This window comes from Trachurus japonicus, chromosome 14 (genome assembly GCF_045865225.1).
Source record: "Trachurus japonicus isolate A0001 chromosome 14, Traja_1.0".
NCBI classification, from domain to species: Eukaryota; Metazoa; Chordata; class Actinopteri; order Carangiformes; family Carangidae; genus Trachurus; species Trachurus japonicus.
In genome coordinates, this window is record NC_140920.1 from 15,913,485 (window position 1) to 15,934,632 (window position 21,148).

Genomic DNA, 21,148 nt, shown 5'->3' on the forward strand with positions numbered 1-21,148 from the left:
TGAACGTTTAGCTTATACTTTGCGCAACAGGAACATTTTGTCTGATGTGCTAAAAAACAACAACAACAAAAAGGTACACAAATATAACATTTCCAACCAAAAATACATGGTGTAATCTCCATATTCTCATGTGTTTGGAACACGGCAGTGAAACAGTGTCATTTTTATTCAACATTTCACATGGAAGTGCGCTGTTACATCAAGTTCACACCCCGAATTGTGTCTGTTATTTAGATGAGCTATCTGTTTTGAGACTGAAGAGATCACAAACAAAGTGTGAAAAAGACAGTGAACGCACAGGTGGTATGTGACGCTCAGTGGTGCTTTTTTTTTAATAAGAAATGGATCCTATCTGCAGCATGGTTTTTCCTCTGCCGCTCTTGTTCGTACTGGCGTCCTCTATTGTTGCGGTGTTATTCCTCATCTTTGAGGTAAAAGTACCTCAAAGTACCACAGCAACATGTACACTTTACTGTCTGGGGAGGATTCATTTGAATTTTTAAACAACTGTGTCACCAGGGAGGTACGATCCTTAATGAGACACCCATCACTGTAATAAATGACACTCACTCTTTTATACTGACTGATGGAGTGAAGACAGAAGAACATCATTAATTGGTATTGAAAACAGATGTCATCTCAACACATTTCTTATGTTTGAGGACACAATTGATTATGTTTACTTGATATGTTTTATGATGGATTTGCTCCCAATAAATATAAATCACAATGTATATTAACCTGAAGCAAAATCATTAATCTGGGTGGTGAGTGTTGTACCACATGGGGTCTTTAAAGCATCATAAAATATTACAACCTGGTTTTCTCAACTTGGTGAGAAGTTTCTAGTTCAGTGCAAAAACTCAGAGGCAAGTTAAGTACAAAAGTAAGATATTTAAGATTTGAAGAAATTAATAATGACACTAATCTTAACAGTTTCACACTTAATAAAAGATGAAATGACTACTTTGGGTGCATATCTTTGCATTTACTATGTATGCGTTTGGAGCACAACCTGCGTAATTACGCGTTTGGTGGCTTTTTGACTTTAGTATTTACTAAGTAAGTGTCATGTTTATGAGAGCCAGAGCATATTTGTTTGCAGGGAGGTTGTTTGGCAACTGGCAGAGTTAGTAGAACACCCCCTCCTCTCTCTCTCCCTCTCTGTCTCTCTGTCTCTCTCTCTCTCTTCAGCTGCCGCGATATTTTCCAGCTCTGGAGCCTCAACCGCACAGCTCGATCGATTCGCATTGATTGTCCCTGACGAGCTGCTCCACTTTCTAGCCAATGTCAGCCAGTCTGCGATCGGGAAGGAGAGAAATGAAGGAAAATCTCTGCCGCCCTGGCGGTGTCATTTCCACACACTTGGCTTGGCCGCCTGCCAGCAGACAGGGCAGCCCGAAGAGGTGGAGTGGACTCTGGGGCTGAGGGAGAGGAGGAGGAGGAGGAGCAGGGCTGATCTCTGTCAGCACGGCACGGCGGATAACCTCTGATCCCTGCATCCCCCCCGGACAAAGAAGCCACTCCTTAAAGCAAGCAAAATATTATATTTATTCCCTACTTATATGTATAGGTAAATCTAAAGCCTGTAACCTAACCTCCAAAAAAATCAGTGCCCAGACACTAAAAATACATGTAACACAATGTTATGTTGCTGTTTTTGTGCACATGGCATCTAATCAGAGTCAGAATAGTATTATAATTGTGATGTTACAGTGCTCCATTTCTCATATTCAAATAGAATAAAATAACAATAATAATGCAACAGATATTTTCATTTCATGTACCTTGTCATAGATAGATAGATAGATAGATAGATAGATAGATAGATAGATAGATAGATAGATAGATAGATAGATAGATAGATAGATAGATAGATAGATAGATAACATGCCCCAACAGAATAAGTTTGAATTATGCACAGAATTGTTGTTGTTGTAATTATATTATTGCAGATGACTGTAATTGCGCTGTAATTATCATCATCAGAGCTGCGTCATTATTAAGGACAGCTCGTGCAGGCAGAGTTCAGTCAGTTTTATTTTGAAGGCGTCCGTGTCTCTCTCTCTCTCTCTCCCTCCCTCTCTCCCTCTCTCTCTCCCCCCTGCTGTCCTGAAACCACACTCAGCCCCGCGGCCTCTCGCGGGTTTATTATGGGCCCGAGCTGAAGCGCGCGCGCGCCGCAGAAAAGTCCAGTTCGGTTTTTCCGCGAAGCTCCAAAAATCTATGAAATGTGTTTGCATGTTCCTCTCTGCAAGCGGGGATGTAGAGGTGGGATTGCAAGGACCGAGAAAGCTGGGGGAACCCACGCGTTCAGCCTCTGAGAAAGTACGCTTTTCTGAAATAACTGACGGTGAATATTTTTTTTCTTTTCACATTTGTCATTAACAGACAGCCACTCTGTGGGATTGTGTTCTCGGAGAATAAGCTCTTTTTTCTGCCCTTTCTTTTTTTTTGTCACCATTCTGCACGGCAGGCTGAGAGACGGACCGCTCGGACTGTGGAAGCCCTCCCCTCTACTCGGATCTGCTTTGGTAGGTGCGAATAAAATGGGCCCGTGTTTGCAAATATGCAGATACATGGAAGAAGGAGGGGGGGGCGGAGGGGTTGGATGTGGTGGTGGTGGTGGTGGTGGAGGGGGGGTCATACTTTGTTGAAGTCTGCTGAAAGTTGGCATGTCATCTTCTTATAGGATCAAGTTATAGCAGGGTGGACAGGGGCTCCTCTGTGTATCTGCAGACCATAGGCTGTGCTGGTACCGCAGAAAGGCGACCGTGCTCATAGATCACTGAGTCCAGACAAAAGACAGCTATTTGGATCTACTCGAAATAAGAATTTAAAAAATAAAATAAAATATTAAAACCTTTGCGTTATAAAGGCGGTGATCGCACTGGAGCGCTGTGCCGGGATGAGGGAGATATTTTACGCGCTGTACAGCAGTTTTTCAAGAACAAATCTTAATTTCTCTTTTATTTAATAAGTCGCCGCCAGCAGCGCTGATACTGATCGGGCTCAACGCTGAGGCAGAAGCTCCGGTGCTTTATTGTGAATCAGCTGTTGGTAATGTTAAACTTGACGCTGCCGGTTAATGAGGGGGAAAAGAAAGGAAAGATCAACGCGCATTAGAGTCGGATCATGCTCACATTTGACAACAGACTGTCTCTGATCGTCACCCTGTTACAGTCTATAATTGAAACTTTTATTTAATCCGCTGCCATCCTGAAATCTGCTAAAGGGATACTATCACAGACGTGAAGTATTCTTAGGCTTTTGGTGTTTATTTATTTTTATATTCCAAATGTCATATTCGTCTTATTTCCCTCCACCTATCTCTCTCTCCCTCCCTCCCTCCCTCTCTCTATTTGTCTGCGGGCATCATTAGAAAGTTCACAGGTAGCTTTCACCGAGCTACCCGGAGATTTACAGCCAGCCCTCCTCCTCCTCCTCCTCCTCCTCCTCCTTTCTGCAATCCGCCACCGGTATCACTGCTCCAAGTGTGTCCATATGTTTGGGAATAATTTGAAGTCACAATGTGCACACGACGTTGCCTGTTTTCCTCCCCTAACTTTTTCTGTGTACACACTCTAATTAGGGAGAATAAGACGCAGCGGGTTCTGGACAGTGGATGAAGCCTGGAGTCTAATTATTTGTCACCACGCTTTTTTAACTTCCTCTGCGTTTTGTGCTGTGCTGAGTGTGTGCGCGCGTGCTCGCCTGCCTGCCTGCCTGCCTGCCTGCCTGTCCGCGTGCGCGCGCCAGTCGACAGGAGGTGGGAGGAATAGAGAAGATGTGTTGCTCACCGTAGACAAGCGAACGGGTCCGCAGACAGACGGAGGCGCGTCTGCACACACTGAGAGAGAGAGAGAGGACTTAGTGCATTTGCATCGTGCGCGTGGCCCTGAACTTAACGCGTGAAGTCTTTCCCGCCTCTGCAAAGGTGTCGTCAGCTGCTCCGGAGTTGGTCCCTGACCAAACCGTCTCATAACCCTGCAGGAAATTAGACTATATTTCTTTTTTTTCTCTCTCTCTCTCTCTCTCTCTCTCTCTCTCTCTCTCGCCGCCTCTAAAGAGATGGCAGCGATTACCTGGCACCTGCGCGTGCAGTGACGTCAGCGAGGGAAACTTATTCAAGAGTTGCGCTCGTGATTCACATGGATGCATGCAGCTGACAGCTCAAGGTGTCACTTTTCACGCCTTGAAATTTGCTCAATTATCAAGTCAGACTTGAGCGATGGTTTTCATTAATGCCACAATAATTAGCTCATTCAATTAAAAATGTAAATAATTCAGGGTTTTGTTTGGTTTTTTCGCTGTGGGACATTTAAACACCCACTGACCCTGAATGCTTTCCCCTTTCCCTCCATCACCTATTGATCAAACTAGGCAACGGGCTGAACCATCCAACCGTTCATCCATCAGTCACTGGTCATTGTATTGTAGACTGGCGTGGTGCATCTGCCTCGTGCTTCCTGGTAGAACAGCTGCTATGAAATCAGGCATCGCTTTATGAAGATGTGTGTTCAAGGTATCTGTTAGAGTTAGGAACAATTATACACTGAGAGCTGCACGTGAGTGTTAAATGAGCTGTTCATGCTCATACAAGTATGATAACGCCATCAACGCTCACCCAGTAGCTCTGCTGCTGTCTGGAGCTCCTCGTCCTTTACAGTGCTGTGATCCAAACTCATTCACCAATGATTTAAGCTTAAGTTTCTGTAAACGTTCCACACTAAATGAAGACGTCTGCATCGTTTGTATAGCCTGCACCAGGTTTTGTCAATGATTCACATACTGAACATCTGACATATTTATCTGTGGTTGTGAATGGTTTTACAGTGTTTTGACACTCTGTTTACGTCTTATGACCAGCTTCCCTCCAGGTATACACACCACATACAGCAGCACTGACCATAAAAAGACAAATGCATTTTACCAACAGTTATATACCAGACTATGTCTTGGCCGGCACCACCTACTTCCTGAGTCTCTGCCAGTTGCCTGGCAGCTGGTCCTCAAGAAATAGTTTGGCACTTGACCCTTGTTAAATGGTGAATTGTTGTGTTTTTTTGTACATATTAAACAAACATGTTCGTTATTGAGCCTCAGAGATGTTGGTGGGTGGATCTTGTTACTTTTTGACAGACCCATGTTAGTTATTTCGCCCTGTTTCCACCCCTTTGTGTTCAGCTAAGCTAACCAGCCCCTGGCTGTAGCTCCACATTAAGCATAAAGACAGAGGAGTCGTATCTTTATTCACATCTACATCTCGGCAAGAAAGCAAATAAACACATTTCTCAAAATGCAAAACTTTGCCTTTGAGAGTTTGTCTCAGGTAATTGATACTGAGCTGAATTTTTCATGCAAATTATTAGAGTTAATCAATCTACACAAGCATGTTCTCAATAATTTTCTGACAGCATGGACAAGTAGCAAATAGACCGACAGCAAAAACAGAATTTTTCTCAATGGATCAATACAGTAGTCTGTAGAGCAGAGATATCTGGACACTTCTTTTTATCCAAATGCTACATTTCACACTCAAATGACAGTGTGACACTGATTTTTGTGAGGCTGTTTGCATAAAATGTGGGATACATGCTTAAAAGTGACTCTGGGTTCACACCTAGTGGCTGTTAACTGTGGATTTATCAAACTTCACACACTAAGTTGTAGTAATTTGTTATTCACATCTGTCTGAGTTCAGATGAGGTTTTGTTGACAAAGTGTCCACAAAGTTACTGAGCTGATATCAGCTGATTCATCAAAACATTAGTCCAATAAATTCAAAGACTTTCTGTCTGTGAGTGTCTTCACTCAACCAACAGCAACATTTATAATCACATTAAAAGCTTTGTGTTTTTCAGGCTAGTCAATATTCTGGCAGTTGTACCAAATAATTTATTGATCATTAAAACTGAAGCAATTCTCCTCCACTCAGATTTACTCTCCTTTAAGTGTAGAAACAACAAACAGATTCAGTTTGAGCCAGACTCAGCCATTAAAGAAACAGTTCAGAAAGTCATAACACATTCACAGTCCCTCTACAGTTTTGGCCACCAATTATTTTGTTCACCCCAGGCCTCTCAGGCCACACCCGCGCTCAGCAACCTCCAGCTGAGCTCATTGGTTGATCTGAAAAAGGCTTCACACACGTAGTTGTTGGACCATATTGATCACTGTGGCCATCTTTACCCAGATCTTTGGCTCTGGCTCCTAATCCTCTGCAGCAGGTTTGTGCAGATACATTAAAAAGAGGAAAGAAAAAAAAGACCCCGTTATTTGCACCTTTTTATTTTCAGGCAGCTTGAGGTGTAAGAAATGTCTTGTAATATGTGACAACTAATTACAGGCCACCCAGAGGAATCTGAGGTTTTGATGTGAACCACAGCATTAAAGCTGGAATATGCTGTAACTTTTCCTAATGTAAGTGTTTAAAAACAATCACACCTCTGTTAGAGATTTTTCAGTTCTGTACTTATATTATCCCAAATGTTTCCAGCAATTCCTCAAGCCTAGAGAAATTAATCATGGTTAACTGTTTCATTTGGTTGCCTGTCAATGGCGTCATGCCCCCTCAACACATGTGTCAGTGTTGTGGTTGTCTGCCAGAAGAATTCAAAATTCACTTTTTCTCCATTTTTAAGATACACTTTTTTTTTTTTACACCCTGGTCGTTTTCAGCTATGTATTTTAACCGGATGAAGGGTTTTAGTCATCGGATGTCTGGATCTTAAGTTATCAGAGAAAAAAGCCAAACAAATGTTAGACAGCTCAGCTCCTAGCCGCTGGAGACGAACAACATCAGTGAATCACTGATGTAAAACACAAATCTGGATATACGTGGTCTTCCTTCCCAACTAGTCTTCGTAACGGTCTCCTCTCTTCTCAGTGTCTGTCAGGAAACAATGTTGGAAATACTAAAACAGTCGTTTCTCTATTGCAAATCAAATGAGAACAGCTGTCCTCAGTATCTGTCTCTTAATTTTTCTATAAACAAAGTGTAGGTTAGTTCGAAAAATCCTCCAATTACTGAAGCCTTTTATCTCAAAGTGACTTCAGTCAGTGATAATAGATATAAATAGTCATTTGTCATATTGACTTCATATTTTGCAGCTGAAACAAAAGCAGAGTGTGTATCACTACGTTGCCATCATACAGTAGGTGTTGCTGGGATTGATAAAAAGCATATCTGTGAAAAGCATCATGTCACATCCGTTCTGTCAGTAATGAAAGCACAGCAGTTGAGATTCTCGTCATTTTATTCTGAAAGACCTGCCTTTTTTTATTTAAAACCCAGCGGTGTCATCAGCGAGGTCAGCTGTTGGCTGATGGGACAATGGTGTCCTGGCTGAATTATTATGTTACAGCTGATCAGTGATATTTTTGAAAGTGTTCATGAGCCGTGATTGCCAACTTCTCCGCTTTGTAGCAGACTTGAGAACTCATTTATTCTAGCTATTGATAATGTGCCAGTTCATTAATTATGTGGAATACTCAAGTCTTTTAGCACATTTACTGTATTTAGATCATTGATGAAGCAGTTGGATCAGAGCTGGATATTCTCCCAGGCCACGATTAATCAGAAAAAAGTGCTGTTGTACAAGTAGCTACTCAGATTTACTTTTGTAAACGCACAGTTTCCATAGAGTTCAATTAGGATCCGACTGGGGGAAAAAGCTCCTTTAGCAACATTAACGTGTTCATAACAGAAACCGCTAAATACATTGTCCATGTCTTATATTACATAAAAGCACACAAATCCTCCTGTATCCCTCGGTCGGTTTGCAGTGCTGTTACACATTCAGCTACAGCCGAGCAGAGATGCAGTAAGTGTTGAGATGCTTTTGGGAAACTGGACCCTGGTCAGTGCTGTAGTGGGAGAAACTGAAACTATGGGGCTGAGGGGCTGCGGAGCTGGCTCTGGTTCACTGGCGCCACATCCCCCTGAGCTGGTGAGAATGTGGGGGCTGTGCTCTTGCCTTTGAAGCTTTACCTCCCACTAATTCTGGCCTTCCAATTTCCACACACTGCACAGACACCCCCCACCCCCCCGCTCCATCCTCTTCCCCTCCCTTTCCCTTTGTTTCCCTTATAAGGACTGGCCCGGCCATTTCCTCAGCTTTTCTGTGGGAGGTGGTATGCTTGTTTGTGAACACGGACAGGTCAGGAGAACAGCAACATAGTTTTGTCTTTCATAGATGAGCAGTCACAGGGAATCTTACGCTCAAAGCCTGTGGATACATGCATCTCTTTTCAGTGGGGAGTCTGCCACTACTGGCCCAGTGAACCCTCTTCAGAAGCCTCACCGCACCATTTAATCCACCATTCCTCCAAAATATATTGTGCTAGAGGTTTGGTCTTTAAAACTAATTAGGTGGGAAATAATTGATTGACACAGTCAAATGGCAGCAACCAAAAGAAATCAAAAGTTAATCAAAGAAAATGAACTTCCTCAGTGCTGTTATGGGCTTTTGGAGAGATTTTCAGCAGCTTTCCAGATGGTTAGGGACTAATACACATTCTGTATCACGAGCTTATACACTTGGATCAATGACCATGTAATTGATGTGCTACATATATTAAGTGTATATGAATGGAGTTTATATGTACAGTGAAACATTCATAGCAGCCTTTTAAGCAGGCTCTACAGGTTATCTATAGAGACATTATTATTGATATCATGTATTGATGATTCAGGAGTTCAATAGGTCAAATACAGAAGTTCACCTGGCCATCATTTCAACACAGGTAGTAGTGATCACATGGTTCAGTGTTGTTGAATGACACAGCACAGCTTCAGGGACTTTTCTGTAATGACAACCACAATGACAACTGTTTGTTTATGTAATGTTGTGTGTGTGTACAGTATGTGTGTGTGTTTTAGCTTAAAGTGACAATGACAGTGGTCCTAACAGAGTCTTTTAGTTAAGAATATAAAACTAATATCAAACGTTAAAGGGCCTTTTAGTTACAATACTTGATAGTTTGTGATTCATGTAGTTTACCAAAGCGATTTCTGTCCTCAATACAACTTAATTAATTAGATTTTTTTCATACGCATAATTCCTTTTCTTTGCTAAGCAATCAGAGAAACACCAGGGGAGAAGGTGTTGATTCACCGGTCAGGAGTCTGTGAAGTCTGATTTGTAGATTGATGTGTTAAAAGACGAAGCAGAGAGGCAATTAAAACTTTTGATTTTCTGAGGTTGAATTATAATTTGCTATCAGCATATCTTGATCATTGGTTTTGGGGCTATAAATGAAAACACTGGGTGACCCCAGTCAAAGAATTAATTTTGAAAGACTAATTTCATTAAGTCTGAGCGTCACTAACTGGGAATCACTGAAAATTAATTTTCATCTCAGTGTCTAATTCGACTGTTTGCATTTGACGCCTCTCACATTGTCTGAAGACAAATGTGAGAGGTGTCACTTGTGGTGATATACTGTATCTATGGAGAATTGTCACATGGATATGATATGGATGTGTTTATATTTGGCTAACAGTTTACATTGTTTGTGGTAACTGCACTGTCAGTCACCAAAAACTCTAAAAACTCTGCTGTTAGTTGTTAGAAAATAGCTGGTGAACAAAAACCTTTGGTGGAGACCAAACACAGAGCTAAAACTGAGTGAATTATGGACTTACATTCATCAGGTGGGCAGAGACACGACTCCACATCAACAACAAAGTGTTTGCTAAGTTCAACACAACACTCTCATAACATGCATGTTAACTGTCTATTTAGCTCTTCCTGCACTGACCCAAACCCCAACAAAAAATGGAAAATGTTTCTCTTGAGTGTTTCACTGTTTTTGCTGCAGCGATCGCTAATGAGTAATTTACACACGTCTCTTCTCTCTCTTGTGTAACGTTTCCAGACGGCCCATGGAAGAGCGTGGATGAGGGCTGAGCTTTAGAGCGGGCAGAAGGCTCCGGGGCCTGTCTGTTGTCAGCCGGTTGATTGGTCCATTGAGGTGAGGCGCCACTCTCACCGGGGGCACAGAACGGACCGAGAAAAGGTCTTTGCTCCCCCTCCTCGCTCACCCCTGCCCCCTTTCCACCCTCACCCCCAACCCAGGCACGTACGCTCTGGACCATGTCTACCGGGCTGTCGGAGGGGGGCCGGACAGAGGACCGGAGCAGCTGCAAGCAGGACTCTCCTGTTACAGAGCGCAGGAACCGCAGCGGCATCATCAGCGAGCCCCTCAGCAAGAGCCTTAAGAACTCCCGTACCCTCTCCCAGTATACAGCAGTCTCCTCTGCCACCACCAATGGACACACGGACAATAGTGAGAGTAAGAGCCGCTCGGCCAAGCCTCAGCCGCCCCCGCAGCCCCAGCCCACTGTCTCCGCACTGACGGCAGCCAAGTTGGACCGAACCCTAGAACAGGTTCTGGAGGGACAGAATGGCCTGCTGCACTTTGCCCAGGCAGCAGCACTGTTAAAGCGGGCCGGTATGGAGCACATGCTCCTGCCTGGGGGCATGGGAGTGGGAGTTGGCGGCGGAGATGGAAGCTCGGGGGCTAGCGACTTGGAGGGTACGTCTGTCACGGACGCCGTAGGTGGTCCTGTTGACTTCCCATATGGAGTAGGGGGTGGCTTCCCCTTCAACCCGGGGCTTTTCATCATGACGCCGGCTGGAGTGTTTCTGGCAGACAGTGCACTACACATGGCCAGCCTGGCCGAGTACCCAGCGCAGAGTGAGCTGGCCTCTGCTATCAACTCCGGTAAAAAGAAGCGAAAACGTTGCGGCATGTGCCCACCTTGCCGACGGCGGATTAACTGCGAGCAATGCAGCAGCTGCCGGAATCGCAAAACAGGCCACCAGATCTGCAAGTTTCGCAAATGTGAGGAACTGAAGAAAAAGCCCTCTGCTGCTCTGGAGGTAAGAGAAGAGGATGGTGTTTATGATGTGTCTTTTGCTTTTGTGAGCCGTTCTTCAGGGGTCTCCTAAAATGAGCTGAAAGGGGTTTTGAGCCAAAGAGTCACTACAAAGCTTCAATTCATTTACAAAAAAAACGAACCAGACACCTAGGGGCGAAAAAACAAACAAATGTGCCACAAGTTTATCACCATGGGATCTAAAGTTTAGAGTCAATCCACAATGAGGAACTGGAGAATTGTTTTCAAATTACCAGAGAGCTCTGCAAACCTCACAGACGAGTTTCTGCTTCACATCCGAAAACCTTTGCTTCATACCTGAATGTCATTCCCCTTTAAGGGAAGTAGTACGGGGGGGCTTGTTTATAGGGTGAGGGCTCCACAAGCAGGGAAATGACAGGTGGTGCGGAGTTCAGTGGATATGTGCAGGGTAAGCATGCACCATGGGGTCTCCTTAATCTGTTCGCCATAACCCCACCATCACCCTTCTCACACCTTTCAATCTAAAGAGAAAGATCTCTGCCCAAAACGCCACATGGTTTGTGTTTTTCACACACAGTAGTTTCCCCGGCAGCAGAGCCTTTTTTGCACATCCTCCTTTGTGCCGACTTGTGCATATGCTGATTGTACAGAAATGTTCAACTGTGTTTGGATACAGGGTGGCAGTAATTGAGAATATGTGTACAGTATGTTTGAGCGCAAGTGTGCATGCGTGGGTATGTTTGTGTATGTTTGTGCATGTAACAAGGCCCATCTGGCTGCAGAGCTGTCATCTGGAGCACCAGGTGTCAGTGCGGCACATGCACCCCCCCTCCCCTCCGCGCCCCCACCCCTTCGCCTTTCACTGCCTTTCGCTGTCCTTCTCTCCGGTGACACTCCTGCTCATCTAAATGTCCCTCCTAACTTCCTGTGTGTTACCTCCATCACACTCGGTGGCCTAACTAACCCCCGACCGCGGCGACGGAACGACCAATCATGAAATCAATTTCAGCAGATGTTCCATCTCAAAGGAAATAAACTTTTGGGATCGATGGATAATAGTGTCACTTTGACATTACATAATAAATTGATAGATACGTAACGCAGCGTGAACATGAACCAATGGAGAGGTCCCTGGTCTAATTGACACCAAACGGGATCGGTGCTTCAAACTGCTAATGGCTTTACTTCTTTCTCTTTCTGATGCTGATTGAGGGTGACAGCTTGGACTCTTGTTTGTAGGCTGAAAGGTTGGTTGTTCAATCTCCATGTGCTGACGAGGGCCATCCACACTGGAATGCTCCTTAAAGGGACAGTTTTGTTATTGGACAAACAAAGTGATGAAAACAATTCACAGCTTGCAGAGATTTATAATGTGCTTAAGTGAGATAATCCAGCAAACTGAAGATCATGTCTGGTTTTTATTGAGCAGTGACTGAGCCACAGTCTAGTGTGAAAAGTCTGTGTGTTCACCAACGCTCGACAGTAACAGAATATACAGGACTTGTATTTTGCTCTTGGCAGCAGTTATTATCCTGGAGTAGAAACATTTAGTCCAGTGATTGATTGGCCAATTGGAAGAAAAATAATTGACATCTGTTTTGATAATCAATGAAGTGCTTTGGCGATTCTTTTTTTCTTTTTTTTCAAGCAGAAATTATAAACCAGCGCCAAATAGTATCTGATTTCAGAATCTTAACTGAGGAGGTTTCCTGCTTTTCTTTGTCTTATTTGTCTCAGTGAAAATTTGATGGACATTTGTGACAATTGTATTAATATTTCAGAAGCTAGAAATAATAAGTAGATCAATCAATTTGGAAACTATTGTTTGCCACAGCCCAAATGGTGAGCAGCAATGAAAAGCATGCCCTACTGTAGCTGTTGTGCAGTGAATTAGCTACAACATTAACAGAATTGTGGCGTGGCCCTTTTAATAGTGTGACGTTCAAGGATCACCACGTGTGAATCCGCCAGGCTTTCTGGCGCGTTTAGGATCAGACCGATGTGTCTGGATATCGGCATGTTGTTTTCCAGTGTTGTGTTCAGCAGCAAATTGATGAGAGGCTTCATTTGTCTCTGCTGATGATTCACCAAAGTGGGGAGATGTGTCAGCTTTGCAATGTAGGTGGTACGACTCGATGTCTGCAACAAAAAGGAATTTAATTTTAATTTATGATTCGCAACTGATGTTGGCATAGCTAGTTAGCCTAATACCAGACGTTCACACCATAGATGCCAAACCCAAGGGGGCTTGAATATTCATGAATGTTGATATAGGTCATCATGTTGCTTGTAACGTCACAGTCTGCTGATGAAAGAAACTCCAGGGTACCATAAACCTGCCAAGCCTCCAAGTACCAAGTATAATAGCAGTCTGATTATTGACTTTAGTAATTGTATGGGCTGTAATTACCTTGCACACAATTTTTACTCCTGACATTTGAGAAGCTCTACAACTCACTAATTTATTTAATGTGTCTGTCAAGCAATTTCCTCTTTTTCAGAGCAAAAATGAGAAGGCAAATCTCTGCTTACAACTAATTTTCACATTTACAGTTTAGTATAACAATATTAGGGTAATGAGTATTTTTAAAGGATAATATAAGTGTGTCTAAAAGGTTGCAGCTGTAGTGTGCGGCGCTGCACTCCTCTACCACACGAGTCCTGGTGGTGTCTACACAGCATCAGTGAAGCTGTCAAAGCAAACATTGTGGAAAAACAGTTTACAGACCAAAACACCTCGACCAGGCCACCAGACATCAATATAAAGGTACAAAGTTTTATTCTTTTTCACTGCACAAAAACCGAGATTGTTACAAAGAAGTCGGTCCCTGCATTAAATAAAATAAAGGCAGTGGCGATATTAGTGGTTAGAGATCAGTTGCCAGAACAGCAGGTGTATTGAAGCCATTCAATGGATGAAATGTGACATTAAACCAACAAAGATGTGGCGCCTTCACGGAGGTCTGAAGGTTTCTACAGAGCCACAGATGTAGTGAAGGTCACGAGGCAGCGGAAGGGAAAGGCAAGAAACATTCAAACTATAGTGTGTAACTCCTGCACATGATGAACCCAAACCTTAACCTCAGTCACCTGACAACCTGCTGCGAGAAATGAAAGCTTTGTGACAAAATAATCCTCGTAATATTCCTCTGAAGTTGCCTTTAGAAACGGAATGGTCTTACACGCGCTCCTTACGGTATGTTTCGGACAACGAGTTGATTTGAAAGTTTATGACTTTACGCAGCTCATCGTGTTCGTGCTGCAGCACAAGTGACAACTGGGCCTTAAGAGAAGACCACTATTCTCATTCAGTCTGCAACCTGTTCCCCCAGCAGCACAGTATCATCATTTTTCTCCCTGAACAGAGCTCTGACAGTTGTACAACGTTTTCAATTTTCCCTGTTTACTTTATTTGTCCTCATGCACTCATACATTTTCTATTAGCAGTCTAGCAGTTGTCTCCGATGGCTTTGTTATTAAGTCAACAGCTCTCGTTCAGGTGCAGGTGGCAGGTGATTAGATCAGAGGATACAGGCCGCGCCGCGCCGTCAGCCGGCGTGATGTCATCAGTGTGAGTTTAAATGTCAGAGGACGAGATTCATGGATGATGTGCTGCGTCAGGAGGGAAAGTGGTTGAGTGGAGAGTCAGCAGTAAATCCCAAATGTCAATATTGAGTAGATGATGTAAGATTGTCAATTACAGCGTATGGTTTTTATTGCCTTTAAAACAAGGGGTTCTGCAAAAACGAAATCCTTGCTTCCCATCAGCTCCTTTAATGCATATTCAGGGTGACTTGGGCAGCACCTGTGCCAGCAGAGAAGATCCTCCTGGCTTTCTGAGTCCACAGTGAACTGCAGTGAGCCTCAGCTGTGGCTCAAACAGCCCCTGAGTGTCACATTCCCCTTCAATCAAAGGCAGGGCGGCACATCCCCGTCTGCTATGGCTGTTGCACTCAGTGTGCAGCCTCTAAAGGGGCATGACGTCTTATTTAACATGTGTCTTGCGGTCAGTTTGTCAGATGGTTGTGACTGCTTTCTGGCCCGTCTACGTGTGCGCGCGCATGTGAGCACAAAAAAAAAGAAAGAAAGACTGGAAGAAATATATTGGCTTTGCTTTTCTTTTTTTTTTCTTACTGCGTTTGCATCGCGGGGTTACGCTTGTGTGTTTGTAGAAGCCTGTGAGCGTATACGGGTTGGTACACAAGTGCAGTCCAGCAGCAGTGTGCTTATTTTAAGGGTGTTGACGGTTTCCATTGAAAGCTCATGGCAGCTCAAAGAGGAGCGTAAAATTGGCAAGTGAGGGGGAGTTAGCATGCTGAGGCCTTTGCCACCTCATAGCTCACTGGCTGAAGATGTCTGGATTTATTCTGGGAATGCTACATTTGAGAGAAATAAGTGGGAAGGCAGTTCCTCTTTGCCTGTGTCTGAATACCCTCCAGTGGTGTCAGTCTCAGCAACGCTGTTCAACACAGAGCGACAGAAGGAGAGTCAGGATTAGGAAGTTGTAGTGTACCTTGTTTTTACTTATATGTCACTGTATTACATTCAGGGTGTACCGTGTATGTGTGTGGGCTGTATTTGAAAATATTACAAGACAGGGGGATGAGCCTTTGTACCTTTGTCTACTTATAGAATAATATATTTTGTAATGAAATTCACAGGTTACGTGTTTGTCGTCAGGCTGGGCTAATACCTGAACTCACTCAGGGGCCACTTTGCCAGTATCATACATTGATATGGGAGCTGTGTATTCCCTCATGGTCTCTCCTGCCTCCCAGACACCGTACACCAGACAGTCAGGACAGAGGAGACTCATGCAAACTGACAGGCATGCAGACTGACACTGAGACACATGGATGTGTGGGCAAGTTGCTGGGCAGACAGAGGGACAAGTTGGAGTGGACAGAGGAGGCTGAGGAAGACGAGGAGAGAGAGAGAGAGGGAGAGAGGGAGCAGTGAGGTAGCCAGGGTGTCGTGCTGTGCACCGCTATCTGGATCAGGAATAGTTTTTACTCTGAAAGACACAGTCAGGTTATTTACAAAACCAAAACAGGCTGTCGTCGACCTAGTGTGCACAGGTTCTGTCATTCTCAAGTGGGGAAAAAACTGTATCTCAGTGAGAAAATGTAAACATTTTCAACATTTAAATGCTATTGAGAAAGAAAATCATTATCCAAAAAGCTGGATTTCCAAATCTTTAACCAAATTAGCCCAACTCAAAGAGTATTGAGGGATGGTGTGAAAGATTTGGAGCCTTATCTGTAGGATCCATCCTTCATTTCCAGCATCGTCTCTGGCGTATTTACAACCAGAGCTGGAACAGGAAAATCAATCTGCAAATGTTTAGATGATCGGCTAATCGTTTCAGTCATTTTTCATGAGCGAAAACGCCAAACTGTCTTCACCACATACAGTAGTTACAGTAAGTGGAGTAACAGGAGACATCCCATCACTGTGGCCCAGAAGAAATTATGAATATGACTCCACTATTCTCTCCACTATGACTCAAGTGATTGATTGATTAATCCATAAAAAAATAATAATCACAGGATTCATAGGATCATATTTGTTAGTTGGAGATGTGTTTACACCGCTGTCATGTTTTAATTAACTAACTCAGGACTAATGGGTCCAGTGTTTTTGCCCCGGTGCACGTTAGAATATGAATGTATTTACATATCAGTCATACCTGACACAGGAGGAGAGAGCAGGCTCAGGAAAACGCTTCACCTCTTCAGACAGAAACGGAGTGTTTATGCCAACTAGAGGTCACTGGTGTTTTCATTTGCTCATTTTAAAGGATTTTTCTCTGCTTCTTTGCACACAGGAGACAGTTTTACAGCCCACATACAATACAGGGGATGTGGAGATGCTTTGCGTTTATTGTGTCGGTTTGTGTTTTCAGTTTTTTGTTGTTGTTGTTTTTTTTCCTGTGGGTGTCCGTAAGGGAATCCTCACAACTGTGGATGATAAAAGCCATGAAAACAATAAACCAGGCTGCTCATTGGTGCCCTGGGGCAAAAACTGAATTCGCGATGGCTTAAACTGGCAAGCGGGAATGTGCATCGGTTAACACCTAACAACATGCGCTGTGCTGTGAAAAGGCTGTTATATGAATGAAGGTGGATGTAAGTCACAGAAGAAGTGGTAAAGCCGCTTTTTTCTGTTTTCTACTTTTGCAGGTCGAGACACTCAAACTGTCGGCGCCGTCGCTAAGACAAATGCGCTTTCCTCGTTTGAGAAAACATCCATCGATTATAGTGATTGGCCACTTCACACCCACAGATCCAATCTGTTTGAACCTGTGCAATCAGTGTTGGTGAACGAAGGTTTTTTTTTTTTTTTTCTATTCCTGAGCGGCTGCCATTTTTTCCATTGATTGCACATGTTTGATAATGAGGAAAAAACTGCTTTTACAGTTCAACCAAGGGACGCCTTGATTTTCCTCCCCACGCATTACGTCACGGTCAGTCCGGCCTCTTCTGACATCTGTGGCAGCGCCAGATGTTGCTGTCCTCTGACTGTCTTCTGAACAGCTGAGTTGTGCTGCAGAAAGGTCATCACGGAGATGGATGAGGGGCTAACTATACTTAACACACAGACCATGAAATAATGTGGCAATATGCTGCCGTTAACCTCCAGGGCTGTGGTTCGTGTTAATATTCATTTCAGCCAAAAAGAGAGAATCTCCAAAACATGTGGTACATCCTGCGCCATCTCCATGAAAGCCACAGACAGATTAAGTGAGACATGAAAAAAAAATACGAGCAGCACCATAAACGCATTCAATCTAAACTTTTCCTCCATCAAACTACATTTACTACTTCTTTGAGAAACGGATAGGAAGTTGAGAAGCTGATGTGAACTGGCACTCACGCATGTAGGCAGCGAAACAGCACTGTGTTATTCAGTGTCTCTGCTGTCAGATTATTCCTGATTGAGTCAATTTAACAAATAAAGCACAGTGTGGGCTAAATTTGGCTGAGATCACCGGAGTAATTACCTTGTTTGAAGTCTTTTTACCCGAGCAAAAATGTTTCATTTTTGTCAGCAGGAGTTAACTTTCAAAATCAAAGTAAATGAAACCTGGGGAGCGCGAACCCTGCTGTCACTCAGTTTCATGTCCAGATATGAACAATAGCATTCAAAAGAACATTGTACTGCTGATTCAAGGGTAGAGGAATGGTTTAAGTGAGCCTAAAAAGTAATTAGGGCTGGTATTGTTTTTGAACAAACTTCTCTGGACTAATGGGCCATTTGCCTCTGAGTTTACTTTGTTGAGAAACTCATAATTTCAGTGCAGCTGTGCAAGAGAGCCACACAACGAAACACACTAAATGCTAAATCTCAGTATGTTCAGGTTACAAATAATATTTTCCATCAAAATTTTGGGGGGCAGCGTTTTATCTCTGCTGTAACGCCGATACGACTACACGACTGTCAGAGATGTATGACACATGCAGTACATCTTTTCTTTTCAATAAGAAAGGTGTGTGTGAGTGTGTTTTTGTGTTTGCACTCCCAGCGTGCATGATTCCTTATTAAACCTTCTGCTGTTGGGGGGGGGGGAGTGAATCTGAATCCATCGTGTATGAGAATTTTAGTTTAACAGTCTCACTGTTTGGTGTGATTTCGGGGGTGTATTGTGAGTGTCGGTTAATGTGCCACTGTGTGTGGAGGTGTGTGACTGTACTTGAATACATATTGGTTCGGTGTGAGAGTGTGTGTGGGTGCATAAATGTTTGCCGAGCTCCTCCTGCCTCGCTCCAGGCAGAGCTGGCTAACGGAAGAATCCGTGCTGCAGAATCGAGTTGCAAAAGGGACGCCAGCCGTGCAGCTCCGGGGACCCGAGTGGCTCCTCTATCTCCTGACTGGCAGGCCGCTGCCGAGCCCTGCAGCAGCATGCATGTGTGCCACTCCTGCTCAGTGCAATCACACACACAGATAACCACAGCGCGGGAGGGGAGGGGAGGGGTAGGTTGGGGTGGGTTGGGATGGGTTGGGGTGGGTTGGGGGGGGGGGGACGGAAAACGGCATCATCATTGATGATGGTGTGGGAGAGCAGCGCTGTGGTGGTGGTTAAATAATAAATGTGGCATATCGGGTTTTGTGTGAAGCCAGGACTGAAACCCGTTCCTGTGGTGGTGGTGGAGCTGTGGAGGGAGGGAGGGAGGGAGGGGGAGAGGGAGGGGGCAGCTGATGGACCAGACAATGTAGGACGTAGAGATTTCACACATATTACTCATCTAGGGATAAAGAGCTTGTGCTGCGTTGATTTGCTCTTTAATCAATTCCTTTAAGTCTTTTATCAGATAAAAATACCGAATATTCACCGTTGTGGCTCTTTGCACCTTTGTCTGTCGTGTCACAGTCACAAATTGGAGATCTGCAGGTTTTGGCTCTTTGTTGTTGACTCTTTGAGCTCCTTGGCTTCTGATAGTGAATTCACCCCAAAAAAAAAAAAGCAATTGATTAATCAACAATGATTATTGTTAGTTTCCACCCCAAATTAAAGAAACAGCAGAGGACGTAGGAGCAGCACAGCAGGATTACTGTATGCTGCTCTGTCAAGGTGTGAAGAAAATTGTAACTTTTGGGATTATGTTTGTGAGAGCTTTGAAAAATGTGCTGGTTTTCATTAACAACTCCAACCTCCTCTCCTCTCCTCCTCTCCTCTCCTCTCCTCCTCCTCCTCCTCCTCCTCTTCCTCCTCCTCCCCCTCCCCCCTTGTCTTCTGTTTCTCCAAGAAGGTGATGCTTCCTACAGGAGCGGCGTTCCGGTGGTTCCAGTAGGACTCCTCCTCCTCCTCCTCCACTCCCTACCCAAAGCTCTGCCATCAAGTGCAATGCCAACTCCTGGATTGTCTCCGGAAAACAGACACTGGCTAATAAACAAACAAGCAACAAATAAAATTACAGGAAAAAAAAAACCAACAACAACAACTTTAAAAAAAAAACAAAAAAAAAACATCAAAAAAACAAAAAACAGAAATGAAGCAGAAAAAAAAATCAATCGGGTAATGGATGCACCTACTTATTCCTTGAACCAAAAATGAAGCGTAAAGAAAAGCATCTATGGCAACTTTCATTCCCTTTTCTATGTTTCCATTTTGGTACCTTTTGTCCTTTTTCCAGCAGTTTTTTTTTTCTGTTGCTTAAACATGGAACTGTTCATTACCAGAAACAGAAATGACGGACTGAGTGTGGACAATCAACTAATTTCTGTGTTTGGTGTTAATGTTGTTCATGTGTGGAAAGATACAGTACTTGTGTAGAGAATGTAAATTTACAGCTATATTTTAAAACTAGTGGCTAATGGCAAACATTATTGTAATTCTTCACCATTATGTTACTTAAACCCTTCGTCTGTTTCATTCATCGGTTTCCACGATTCCTTTCGTCCCAGCGGTTTTCAGACAGATCAGTGGTGCAGGCGAGGAAAAAAAACAAAACAAAAAAAACAAGGAAGAAAGAAAATGTTTCAAATTGTGACGCCATTGATTTCAGACTGAAACGAACCTGAAAGAGTCGTGTTATTGGGCAGATCTCCAGAGACTCTTCACTGGGTTGAAGACGCTGTTTGCCAGAGCCGTCACTACTGTAATCTCCTCAATCAGCCCTCCTCTGCATTTCCAAACTTTTCCTTTTAGTGAAACTGGCAGCCTTATGTTACTGTGGCCCTACTGAGCATGTGCCAATACTGCTCAGGGCAATAGCACTAAGAGACAGCACTTGCTCTGAGTCAACCCTACTGAACGCACTGAGACAAGATTACATTTTTTTTTTATTATTTGTTTGGTTATTTGTTATATTTTGTCATGATTTTGTTATGTTGCTGGGTAGCTACAGCTTTTAAAAATAACCAATCTTTGTATTCGTTTAGAAAATTGGACTGGTTTTGTGAATAAAAAGGAATGCATGTATTCGTGTCAAAATTTACCGTTCTGATGTTTGTCTACTTGTCTATTTGCATGTTTTATTTTGTTTTGTTTTTTGTTTTTGTTTTGTTTTTCAACAGCTGGTTTGGCAAAAACAAATATTGCGTATAAATTTTCCAAAAAAATTGGAGAAACTGTTTCCTTTTTCTTTTTATAATTGGATGCTATAAAAAAAAGAAGAAATTCTGACAGGAGAAGAACTCATTAAAAGTAAATCAGGCGGTGGTGCAGATCATCGCGATGTCCTTGGTTTGACTGAGATATTTCTCTCACTGCCTATGTAATAACTTCCTATATAGTGGAATGACTGATGGAGCCTTGCTTTGCTAAAATGTAACCAAAAT

The 21,148-nt window shown here is 43.4% G+C and overlaps 1 protein-coding gene across 4 annotated transcripts; it reads left to right on the forward strand.

Moving 5' to 3' along the window:
- The first annotated feature begins 2,114 nt into the window (after positions 1-2,114).
- Positions 2,115-19,796, forward strand: cxxc5a (CXXC finger protein 5a). 4 transcript variants are annotated; one of them, XM_085798031.1, is made up of 5 exons: positions 2,115-2,353; positions 2,477-2,534; positions 9,883-9,978; positions 10,083-10,889; positions 19,615-19,796. In XM_085798031.1, the coding sequence occupies exons 4-5, from the start codon at positions 10,101-10,103 to the stop codon at positions 19,657-19,659; spliced, it is 834 nt and encodes a 277-aa protein (XP_085654157.1). In that variant the 5' UTR covers positions 2,115-2,353; positions 2,477-2,534; positions 9,883-9,978; positions 10,083-10,100; the 3' UTR covers positions 19,660-19,796. The 4 variants fall into 4 exon arrangements, with proteins under 4 accessions (XP_085654157.1, XP_085654155.1, XP_085654156.1 ...); XM_085798029.1 differs by having other exon boundaries at positions 9,883-10,889; XM_085798030.1 differs by having other exon boundaries at positions 2,128-2,328; positions 9,883-10,889.
- The last annotated feature ends 1,352 nt before the right edge of the window (positions 19,797-21,148 follow it).

Excerpts from the sequence above, each read along its gene's own strand:
- cxxc5a (XM_085798029.1), top strand. The coding sequence starts at position 10,101 with ATGTCTACCGGGCTGTCGGAGGGGGGCCGGACAGAGGACCGGAGCAGC. Across the intron at positions 10,890-19,614 it reads AGCCCTCTGCTGCTCTGGAG|AAGGTGATGCTTCCTACAGG; the intron begins GTAAGAGAAGAG and ends TGTTTCTCCAAG.